This window comes from Lampetra fluviatilis, unplaced genomic scaffold (genome assembly GCF_964198595.1).
Source record: "Lampetra fluviatilis unplaced genomic scaffold, kcLamFluv1.1 SCAFFOLD_471, whole genome shotgun sequence".
NCBI lineage: Eukaryota > Metazoa > Chordata > Hyperoartia > Petromyzontiformes > Petromyzontidae > Lampetra > Lampetra fluviatilis.
The window spans coordinates 1-12,500 of NW_027621233.1; the positions used below are offsets into that span (position 1 = coordinate 1).

Consider the following 12,500-nt stretch of genomic DNA (forward strand, 5'->3'; position numbering starts at 1 on the left):
GTGTGTGTGTGGTGAGTGTATATGGTGAGTGTGTGTGTGGTGAGTGAGTGTATATGGTGAGTGTGTGTGTGTGTGGTGAGTGAGTGTATATGGTGAGTGTGTGTGGTGAGTGAGTGTATATGGTGAGTGTGTGTGTGGTGAGTGAGTGTATATGGTGAGTGTGTGTGTGTGTGGTGAGTGAGTGTATATGGTGAGTGTGTGTGTGTGGTGAGTGAGTGTATATGGTGAGTGTGTGTGTGGTGAGTGAGTGTATATGGTGAGTGTGTGTGTGTGGTGAGTGAGTGTATATGGTGTGTGTGTGTGTGGTGAGTGAGTGTATATGGTGAGTGTGTGTGTGTGGTGAGTGAGTGTATATGGTGAGTGAGTGTATATGGTGAGAGTGTGTGTGTGGTGAGTGTATATGGTGAGTGTGTGTGTGGTGAGTGTATATGGTGAGTGTGTGTGTGTGGTGAGTGAGTGTATATGGTGTGTGTGTGTGTGTGGTGAGTGAGTGTATATGGTGAGTGTGTGTGTGTGGTGAGTGAGTGTATATGGTGAGTGTGTGTGTGGTGAGCTGTAGGTGAGTGTGTGTGTGTGGTGAGTGAGTGTATATGGTGTGTGTGTGTGTGGTGAGTGAGTGTATATGGTGTGTGTGTGTGGTGAGCTGTAGGTGAGTGTGTGTGTGTGGTGAGTGAGTGTATATGGTGTGTGTGTGTGTGGTGAGCTGTAGGTGAGTGTGTGTGTGGTAAGTGAGTGTGTGTGTGGTGAGTGAGTGTATGGTGTGTGTGTGGTGAGTGAGTGTATGGTGTGTGTGTGGTGAGCTGTAGGTGAGTGAGTGTATGGTGTGTGTGGTGAGCTGTAGGTGAGCGTGTGTGTGTGGTGTGTGTGTGGTGAGTGTGTGTGTGGTGAGTGAGTGTATGGTGTGTGTGTGGTGTGTGTGGTGAGCTGTAGGTGAGCGTGTGTGGTGAGTGAGTGTTTGGTGTGTGTGTGGTGAGCTGTAGGTGAGTGAGTGTATGGTGTGTGTGTGGTGTGTGTGGTGAGCTGTAGGTGAGTGTGTATGGTGTGTGTGTGGTGAGTGAGTGTATGGTGTGTGGTGAGCTGTAGGTGAGCGTGTGTGGTGAGTGAGTGTATGGTGTGTGGTGAGCTGTAGGTGAGTGAGTGTGGTGAGTGTGTGGTGAGCTGTAGGTGAGTGTGTGGTGTGTGTGTGGTGTGTGTGGTGAGCTGTAGGTGAGTGAGTGTGGTGAGTGTGTGGTGAGCTGTAGGTGAGTGTGTGGTGTGTGTGTGGTGTGTGTGGTGAGCTGTAGGTGAGTGAGTGTGGTGAGTGTGTGTATGGTGTGTGTGTATGGTGTGTGTGTGGTGAGTGAGTGTATATGGTGTGTGTGTGTGTGTGTGTGGTGAGCTGTAGGTGAGTGTGTGTGAGTGTGTGTGTGTGTGGTGTGGTGTGTGTGGTGAGCTGTAGGTGAGTGTGTGTGAGTGTGTGTGTGTATGGTGTGTGTGGTGAGCTGTAGGTGAGTGTGTGTGAGTGTGTGAGTGTATGGTGTGTGTGTGTGGTGAGTGAGTGTATGGTGTGGTGTGGTGTGTGTGGTGAGCTGTAGGTGAGCGTGTGTGGTGAGTGAGTGTATGGTGTGTGTGGTGAGTGAGTGATGAGTGTGTGTGTGTGGTGTGTGTGGTGAGCTGTAGGTGAGCGTGTGTGTGTGTGGTGAGTGTATGGTGTGTGTTTGGTGAGCTCTGTAGGTGTGCGTGTGTGGTGAGTGAGTGTATGGTGTGTGTGGTGAGCTGTAGGTGAGGGTGTGTGTGTGGTGAGTGATGAGTGTGTGTGTATGGTGTGTGTATGGTGTGTGTGTGTGGTGAGTGAGTGTATGGTGTGTGTGGTGTGGTGTGTGTGGTGAGTGAGTGTGTGGTGAGTGTGTGTATGGTGTGTGTGGTGTGGTGTGTGTGGTGAGCTGTAGGTGTGCGTGTGTGGTGAGTGAGTGTATGGTGCGTGTGTGGTGAGTGTGTGTATGGTGTGTGTGTGGTGAGTGTGTGTATGGTGTGTGTGGTGTGGTGTGTGTGGTGAGCTGTAGGTGTGCGTGTGTGGTGAGTGAGTGTATGGTGAGTGAGTGTGGTGAGTGAGTGTATGGTGTGTGTGTGGTGAACTGTAGGTGAGTGAGTGTATGGTGTGTGTGTGGTGAGCTGTAGGTGAGTGTGTGGTGTGGTGTGTGTGGTGAGCTGTAGGTGAGCGTGTGTGGTGAGTGTGTGTATGGTGTGTGTGGTGAGTGAGTGTGTGGTGAGTGTGTGTATGGTGTGTGTGGTGTGGTGTGTGTGGTGAGCTGTAGGTGTGCGTGTGTGGTGAGTGAGTGTATGGTGAGTGAGTGTGGTGAGTGAGTGTATGGTGTGTGTGTGGTGAGCTGTAGGTGAGTGAGTGTTTGGTGTGTGTGTGGTGAGCTGTAGGTGAGTGTGTGGTGTGGTGTGTGTGGTGAGCTGTAGGTGAGTGTGTGGTGTGGTGTGTGTGGTGAGCTGTAGGTGAGTGTGTGGTGTGGTGTGTGTGGTGTGCTGTAGGTGAGTGTGTGGTGTGGTGTGTGTGGTGAGCTGTAGGTGAGCGTGTGTGGTGAGTGAGTGTATGGTGTGTGTGGTGTGGTGTGTGTGGTGAGTGAGTGTATGGTGTGTGTGGTGTGGTGTGTGTGGTGAGTGAGTGTATGGTGTGTGTGGTGTGTGTGTGGTGAGCTGTAGGTGAGTGTGTGTGTGTGTGGTGAGTGAGTGTATGGTGTGTGTGTGGTGAGCTTTAGGTGAGTGAGTGTGGTGAGTGAGTGTATGGTGTGTGTGTGGTGAGCTTTAGGTGAGTGAGTGTGGTGAGTGAGTGTATGGTGTGTGTGTGGTGAGCTGTAGGTGAGTGTGTGGTGTGTGTGTGGTGAGCTGTAGGTGAGCGTGTGTGGTGAGTGAGTGTATGGTGTGTGTGTGTGGTGTGTGTGGTGTGTGTGGTGAGCTGTAGGTGAGTGTGTGTGTGTGGTGTGTGTGTGGTGAGTGATGAGTGTGTGTGTATGGTGTGTGTGGTGAGCTGTAGGTGAGTGAGTGTATGGTGTGTGTGGTGAGCTGTAGGTGAGTGAGTGTATGGTGTGTGTGTATGGTGTGTGTGGTGAGCTGTAGGTGAGTGTGTGTGTGTGGTGAGTGAGTGTATGGTGTGTGTGTATGGTGTGTGTGGTGAGCTGTAGGTGAGTGTGTGTGTGTGGTGAGTGAGTGTATGGTGTGTGTGTGGTGAGCTGTAGGTGAGTGAGTGTATGGTGTGTGTGTATGGTGTGTGTGGTGAGCTGTAGGTGAGTGTGTGTGTGTGGTGAGTGAGTGTATGGTGTGTGTGGTGAGCTGTAGGTGAGTGTGTGTGTGTGGTGAGTGAGTGTATGGTGTGTGTGGTGAGCTGTAGGTGAGTGAGTGTATGGTGTGTGTGTATGGTGTGTGTGGTGAGCTGTAGGTGAGTGTGTGTGTGTGGTGAGTGAGTGTATGGTGTGTGTGTATGGTGTGTGTGGTGAGCTGTAGGTGAGTGTGTGTGTGTGGTGAGTGAGTGTATGGTGTGTGTGTGGTGAGTGATGAGTGTGTGTGTATGGTGTGTGTGGTGAGCTGTAGGTGAGCTGTAGGTGAGTGTGTGTATGGTGTGTGTGTGTGGTGTGTGTGGTGAGCTGTAGGTGAGCTGTAGGTGAGTGTGTGTATGGTGTGTGTGTGTGGTGTGTGTGGTGAGCTGTAGGTGAGCGTGGTGAGCTGTAGGTGAGTGTGTGTATGGTGTGTGGTGTGCTGTAGGTGAGTGTGTGGTGTGGTGTGTGTGGTGTGGTGTGTGTGGTGAGCTGTAGGTGAGTGAGTGTATGGTGTGTGTGGTGAGCTGTAGGTGAGTGTGTGGTGTGGTGTGTGTGGTGTGGTGTGTGTGGTGAGCTGTAGGTGAGCGTGGTGAGCTGTAGGTGAGTGTGTGTATGGTGTGTGGTGTGCTGTAGGCGAGTGTGTGGTGTGTGGTGTGGTGTGTGTGGTGAGCTGTAGGTGAGCGTGGTGAGCTGTAGGTGAGTGTGTGTATGGTGTGTGGTGTGCTGTAGGTGAGTGTGTGGTGTGGTGTGTGTGGTGTGGTGTGTGTGGTGAGCTGTAGGTGAGTGTGTGTATGGTGTGTGTGTGTGGTGTGTGTGGTGAGCTGTAGGTGAGCGTGGTGAGCTGTAGGTGAGTGTGTGTATGGTGTGTGGTGTGCTGTAGGTGAGTGTGTGGTGTGTGGTGTGGTGTGTGTGGTGAGCTGTAGGTGAGTGTGTGGTGTGGTGTGTGTGGTGTGCTGTAGGTGAGTGTGTGGTGTGGTGTGTGGTGTGCTGTAGGTGAGTGTGTGGTGTGGTGTGTGTGGTGTGCTGTAGGTGAGTGTGTGGTGTGTGGTGTGGTGTGTGTGGTGAGCTGTAGGTGAGCGTGGTGAGCGAGCTGTGGGTCTCACCTGCTCGTGCCCTCCATGGACAGCCGGTGATGTGCACCGTCGCTCACCCCAGCCTCACCCGCCCGGAGACCGAGTCGCTCACCCTCTCCGTCATGTGTGAGTCGCTCACCCCACTCACCCACCCACCCACTCACTCACTCACCCCAGCCTCACCCGCCCGGAGACTCAGTCGCTCACCCTCTCGGTCATGTGTGAGTCGCTCACCCACCCACTCACCCACTCACCCACTCACTCAGTCACTCAACCACTCGCTCACCCACTCACTCACTCACCCACTCACCCACTCACTCAGTCACTCACCCACTCGCTCACCCACTCACTCACCCACCCACCCACTCACTCACTCACCCCAGCCTCACCCGCCCGGAGACTGAGTCGCTCACCCTCTCCGTCATGTGTGAGTCGCTCACCCACCCACTCACCCACTCACCCACTCACTCAGTCACTCAACCACTCGCTCACCCACTCAGTCAATCAATCAATCGCTCACTCACTCGCTCACTCACCCCAGCCTCACCCGCCCGGAGACTGAGTCGCTCACCCTCTCGGTCATGTGTGAGTCGCTCACTCACCCACTCACCCACTCACCAACTCACTCACCCACTCACCCCAGCCTCACCCGCCCGGAGACTGAGTCGCTCACCCTCTCGGTCATGTGTGAGTCGCTCACCCACTCGCTCACCCACTCACTCAACCACTCACCCACTCAATCAATCAATCGCTCACTCACTCAATCGCTCACTCACTCACTCACCCACTCACCCACTCACCCACTCACCCACCCACTCACTCAACCACTCACCCACTCAATCAATCAATCGCTCACTCACTCAATCGCTCACTCACTCACTCGCCCACCCACTCAGTCACTCACACCACTCGCTCACCCACTCACTCACCCACCCACCCACTCGCTCACCCACTCACTCAACCACTCACCCACTCACGCCAGCCTCACTCGCCCAGAGACTCAGTCGCTCACCCTCTCGGTCATGTGTGAGTCGCTCACCCACTCACTCACCCACTCACTCAACCACTCACCCACTCAATCAATCAATCGCTCACTCACTCAATCGCTCACTCACTCACTCACCCACTCACCCACTCACCCACCCACTCACTCAACCACTCACCCACTCAATCAATCAATCGCTCACTCACTCAATCGCTCACTCACTCACTCACCCACCCACTCAGTCACTCAACCACTCGCTCACACCACTCAGTCACTCACCCACTCGCTCACCCACTCACTCACCCACCCACCCACTCACTCAACCACTCACCCACTCACGCCAGCCTCACTCGCCCAGAGACTCAGTCGCTCACCCTCTCCGTCATGTGTGAGTCGCTCACCCACCCACTCACCCACTCACTCAGTCACTCACCCACTCGCTCACCCACTCAGTCAATCAATCAATCGCCCACTCACTCGCTCACTCACTCGCTCACTCACCCACTCGCTCACTCACCCCAGCCTCACCCGCCCGGAGACTCAGTCGCTCACCCTCTCGGTCATGTGTGAGTCGCTCACCCGCTCAACCACTCACCCACTCACCCACTCACTCAGCCACTCACTCACTCACCCACTCACTCACACACTCACCCACTCGCTCACCCACTCACCCACCTGCTCACTCAATCAATCGCTCACTCACTCACCCACTCACCCACTCACTCACTCACTCACCCACTCACCCCAGCCTCACCCGCCCGGAGACTGAGTCGCTCACCCTCTCCGTCATGTGTGAGTCGCTCACTCACCCACTCACCCACCCACTCACTCAACCACTCACCCGCTCAATCAATCAATCGCTCACTCACTCGCTCACTCACTCACTCGCTCACTCACCACTCACTCACTCAATCGCTCACTCGCTCACCCACTCGCTCACCCACTCACCCACTCATTCACCCTCTCACTCACCCACTCACTCACTCACTCGCTCACTCACTCACTCACCCACTCACCCCAGCCTCACCCGCCCGGAGACTCAGTCGCTCACCCTCTCCGTCATGTGTGAGTCGCTCACCCACTCACCCACTCACTCAACCACTCACCCACTCACTCACTCACCTACCCACCCACTCACTCACTCACTCACCCACTCACTCACTCAATCAATCGCTCACCCGCTCACTCACTCACTCACTCACCCCAGCCTCACCCGCCCTGAGACTCAGTCGCTCACTCTCTCTGTCATGTGTGAGTCGCTCACCCACTCACTCACCCACTCAACCACTCACCCACTCAGTCACTCAGCCACTCAGCCACTCACTCAATCAATCGCTCACTCACTCACCCACTCACCCACTCACTCACCCACTCAACCACTCACCCACTCAGTCACTCAGCCACTCACTCACTCAATCAATCGGTCACTCACCCACTCACCCGCTCACTCACCCACCCACCCACTCACTCACCTACCCACTCACTCACTCACCCACTCACTCACTCAATCAATCGCTCACCCGCTCACTCACCCACTCACTCACCCCAGCCTCACCCGCCCGGAGACTCAGTCGCTCACCCTCTCCGTCATGTGTGAGTCGCTCACCCACTCACTCACCCACTCAACCACTCACCCACTCAGTCACTCAGCCACTCACTCACTCAATCAATCGGTCACTCACCCACTCACCCGCTCACTCACCCACCCACCCACTCACTCACCTACCCACTCACTCACCCACTCACTCACTCAATCAATCGCTCACCCGCTCACTCACCCACTCACTCACCCCAGCCTCACCCGCCCGGAGACTCAGTCGCTCACCCTCTCCGTCATGTGTGAGTCGCTCACTCACTCGCTCACTCACTCACTCAATCACCCACTCGCTCACCCACTCACCCACTCATTCACCCTCTCACTCACCCACTCACTCACTCGCTCACTCACTCACTCACCCACTCACCCCAGCCTCACCCGCCCGGAGACTCAGTCGCTCACCCTCTCCGTCATGTGTGAGTCGCTCACCCACTCACCCACTCACTCAACCACTCACCCACTCACTCACTCACCTACCCACCCACTCACTCACTCACCCACTCACTCACTCAATCAATCGCTCACCCGCTCACTCACCCACTCACTCACTCACCCACTCGCTCACTCACCTACTCACCTACTCACCCACTCAGCCACTCACTCACTCACCCACTCACCCCAGCCTCACCCGCCCGGAGACTCAGTCGCTCACCCTCTCCGTCATGTGTGAGTCGCTCACCCACTCGCTCACCCACTCAACCACTCACCCACTCACTCAACCACTCACCCACTCAATCAATCAATCGCTCACTCACTCAATCGCTCACTCACTCGCTCACTCACCACTCACTCACTCAATCGCTCACTCGCTCACCCACTCGCTCACCCACTCACCCACTCATTCACCCTCTCACTCACCCACTCACTCACTCACTCGCTCACTCACTCACTCACTCACCCACTCACCCCAGCCTCACCCGCCCGGAGACTCAGTCGCTCACCCTCTCCGTCATGTGTGAGTCGCTCACCCACTCACCCACTCACTCAACCACTCACCCACTCACTCACTCACCTACCCACCCACTCACTCACTCACCCACTCACTCAATCAATCAATCGCTCACTCACTCACTCACCCCAGCCTCACCCGCCCTGAGACTCAGTCGCTCACTCTCTCTGTCATGTGTGAGTCGCTCACCCACTCACTCACCCACTCAACCACTCACCCACTCACTCAACCACTCACCCACTCACTCAACCACTCACCCACTCACTCACTCACCTACCCACCCACTCACTCACTCACTCACCCACTCACTCAATCAATCAATCGCTCACCCGCTCACTCACTCACTCACCTACCCACCCACTCACTCACTCACTCACCCACTCACTCAATCAATCAATCGCTCACTCACTCACTCACCCCAGCCTCACCCGCCCTGAGACTCAGTCGCTCACCCTCTCCGTCATGTGTGAGTCGCTCACCCACTCACTCACCCACTCACCCACTCACTCACCCACTCAACCACTCACCCACTCAGTCACTCAGCCACTCACTCACTCAATCAATCGCTCACTCACCCACTCACCCGCTCACTCACCCACCCACCCACTCACTCACCTACCCACTCACTCACCCACTCACTCACTCAATCAATCGCTCACCCGCTCACTCACCCACTCACTCACTCACTCACCCCAGCCTCACCCGCCCGGAGACTCAGTCGCTCACCCTCTCGGTCATGTGTGAGTCGCTCACCCGCTCAACCACTCACCCACTCACCCACTCACTCAGCCACTCACTCACTCACCCACTCACTCACACACTCACCCACTCGCTCACCCACTCACCCACTCACTCAACCACTCACCCACTCAGTCACTCAGCCACTCAGCCACTCACTCGCTCACTCGCTCACTCAACCACTCACTCAGTTACTCAACCACTCAGCCACTCACTCACTCACCAACTCACCCACCCACTCACCCACTCACCCCAGCCTCACCCGCCTGGAGACTCAGTCGCTCACCCTCTCGGTCATGTGTGAGTCGCTCACCCACTCACTCACCCACTCAACCACTCGCTCATCCACTCACTCACCCACTCACCCACTCACCCACTCACCCACTCACCCACTCACCCACCCACTCACTCACCCACTCGCTCACCCACTCACCCACTCGCTCACTCAATCAATCGCTCACTCACTCAATCGCTCACTCACTCACCCACCCACTCACACACTCACCCACTCACTCGCTCACCCACTCACTCACCCACTCACTCACCCACTCACTCACCCACTCGCTCACCCACTCACCCACTCGCTCACTCAATCAATCGCTCACTCACTCAATCGCTCACTCACTCACCCACCCACTCACACACTCACCCACTCACTCGCTCACCCACTCACTCACCCACTCACCCACTCACTCACCCACTCACCCACTCACTCACTCAACCACTCACTCACTCAACCACTCACTCACTCACTCACCCACCCACTCGCTCACCCACTCACCCACTCGCTCACTCAATCAATCGCTCACTCACTCAATCGCTCACTCACTCACCCACCCACTCACACACTCACCCACTCACTCGCTCACCCACTCACTCACCCACTCACCCACTCACTCACTCAACCACTCACTCACTCAACCACTCACTCACTCACCCACCCACTCGCTCACCCACTCACCCACTCGCTCACTCAATCAATCGCTCACTCACTCAATCGCTCACTCACTCACCCACCCACTCACACACTCACCCACTCACTCGCTCACCCACTCACTCACCCACTCACCCACTCACTCACCCACTCACCCACTCACTCACTCAACCACTCACTCACTCAACCACTCACTCACTCACTCACCCACCCACTCACCCCAGCCTCACCAGCCCTGAGACTCAGTCGCTCACTCTCTCCGTCATGTGTGAGTCGCTCACCCGCTCGCTCACCCACCCACTCACCCACTCACCCACTCACTCACCCACCCACACACTTACTCATCCTCTCACCCACTCACTCACCCACTCACTCACCCACTCACTCACCCACCCACCCACTCGCTCACCCACCCACTCACCCACTCACTCACCCACCCACCCACCCACTCGCTCACCCACCCACCCACTCACCCACCCACTCACTCACCCACTCACCCACTCACTCACTCACCCACCCACTCACTCACTCACCCACCCACTCACTCACCCACTCACCCACTCACTCACTCACCGACTCACTCACTCACCCACCCACCCACCCACCCACTCACTCACCCACCCACCCACTCACTCACCCACTCACTCACCCACTCACTCACCCACTCACCCACTCACTCACTCACCCACTCACTCACCGACTCACTCACTCACTCATTCACTCACTCACCCACTCACTCACCCACCCACCCACCCACCCACCCACTCACCCACTCACTCACTCACCCACCCACTCACTCACCCACTCACTCACCGACTCACTCACTCACCCACCCACTCACTCACCCACCCACCCACTCACTCACCCACTCACTCACCCACCCACTCACTCACCCACTCACTCACCCACCCACTCACTCACCCACTCACCCACTCACCCACCCACTCACTCACCCACTCACTCACTCGCTCATCCACTCACTCACCCACTCACCCACTCACTCACCCACTCGCTCACCCACTCACCCACTCGCTCACTCAATCAATCGCTCACTCACTCAATCGCTCACTCACTCACCCACCCACTCACACACTCACCCACTAACTCACTCACCCATCCACTCACTCACTCACCCACTCACCCACTCACTCACCCACCCACACACTTACTCATCCTCTCACCCACTCACTCACCCACTCACTCACCCACTCACTCACTCACCCACCCACCCACCCACTCGCTCACCCACCCACCCACTCACCCACTCACTCACCCACCCACTCACTCACCCACTCACTCACCGACTCACTCACTCACCCACTCACTCACCCACCCACTCACTCACTCACCCACTCACCCACTCACTCACCCACCCACTCACTCACCCACTCACTCACCCACCCACTCACTCACCCACTCACTCACCCACCCACTCACTCACTCGCTCATCCACTCACCCACTCACCCACTCACTCACCCACTCACTCACCCACTCACTCACCCACTCACTCACCCACTCGCTCACCCACTCACCCACTCGCTCACTCAATCAATCGCTCACTCACTCAATCTCTCACTCACTCACCCACCCACTCACACACTCACCCACTCACTCGCTCACCCACTCACTCACCCACTCACCCACTCACTCACCCACTCACCCACTCACTCACTCAACCACTCACTCACTCAACCACTCACTCACTCAACCACTCACTCACCCACTCACTCACTCACTCAACCACTCACTCACTCACTCACCCACCCACTCACCCCAGCCTCACCAGCCCTGAGACTCAGTCGCTCACTCTCTCCGTCATATGTGAGTCGCTCACCCGCTCGCTCACCCACTCACCCACCCACTCACTCACCCACTCACCCACCCATCCACCCACTCACTCACCCACTCACCCACCCATCCACTCACTCACTCACCCACCCATCCACTCACTCACTCACCCACCCACACACTTACTCATCCTCTCACCCACTCACTCACCCACTCACTCACCCACTCACTCACCCACCCACCCACTCACCCACTCACTCAACCACCCACTCACTCACCCACTCACTCACCGACTCACTCACTCACCCACTCACTCACCCACTCACTCACCCACCCACCCACTCACTCACTCACTCACCCACTCACTCACTCACCCACTCACTCACTCACCCACTCACTCACCCACCCACTCACTCACTCACCCACTCACCCACTCACCCACTCAGTCACCCATGATTATAATGTTAATGATGTTGATAGCGATGACGATTATGATGATGATTTTGATGATGTTGTTGTTGATGTTGTTGTTGATGTTGTTGATGCTATTGATGATGTTGTTGATGATGTTGTTGACGCTGTTGTTGATGTTGTTGATGATGTTGTTGATGTTGTTGATGATGATGTTGATGTTGTTGATGTTGTTGGGTGTAGTTGCGCCTGAGGTGACGGTGTCTGGCTTTGATGGCAAGTGGTACCTTGAGCGTGGCGACGCTCAACTCACTTGCCACTCCGTAGCAAACCCACCAGCCGACTCATTTACATGGAGCAGGTGAGTGGGTGGGTGGGTGGGTGAGTGAGTGGGTGGGTGGGTGGGTGAGTGGGTGAGTGGGTGGGTGAGTGGGTGGGTGGGTGGGTGGGTGAGTGGGTGGGTGGGTGAGTGGGTGAGTGGGTGGGTGGGTGAGTGGGTGGGTGGGTGGGTGGGTGAGTGGGTGAGTGGGTGGGTGAGTGGGTGGGTGGGTGGGTGGGTGAGTGGGTGGGTGGGTGAGTGGGTGAGTGGGTGGGTGGGTGGGTGAGTGGGTGAGTGGGTGGGTGGGTGGGTGAGTGGGTGAGTGGGTGGGTGGGTGGGTGAGTGGGTGAGTGGGTGGGTGGGTGGGTGAGTGGGTGAGTGGGTGGGTGGGTGGGTGAGTGGGTGA

General features: G+C 56.4%; 1 protein-coding gene across 6 annotated transcripts in view; it reads left to right on the plus strand.

The window, feature by feature from the left end:
- The first annotated feature begins 4,376 nt into the window (after positions 1-4,376).
- The window catches only part of LOC144954956 (uncharacterized), a 67,669-nt gene continuing 59,545 nt past the window's right edge, over positions 4,377-12,500 (plus strand). For 2 of the 6 annotated variants that reach the window (XM_078885319.1, XM_078885325.1), the window contains exons 1-2: positions 4,377-4,498; positions 12,019-12,136. In XM_078885319.1, coding sequence (XP_078741445.1) covers positions 4,432-4,498; positions 12,019-12,136 — 185 coding nt within the window. In that variant the 5' untranslated portion in view covers positions 4,377-4,431. Of the gene's footprint in view, positions 4,499-6,101; positions 6,150-7,861; positions 7,910-8,318; positions 8,370-9,836; positions 9,844-12,018; positions 12,137-12,500 lie in introns of those variants that run through there. The other 4 variants (XM_078885322.1, XM_078885323.1, XM_078885321.1 and 1 more) reach the window with 4 other exon arrangements.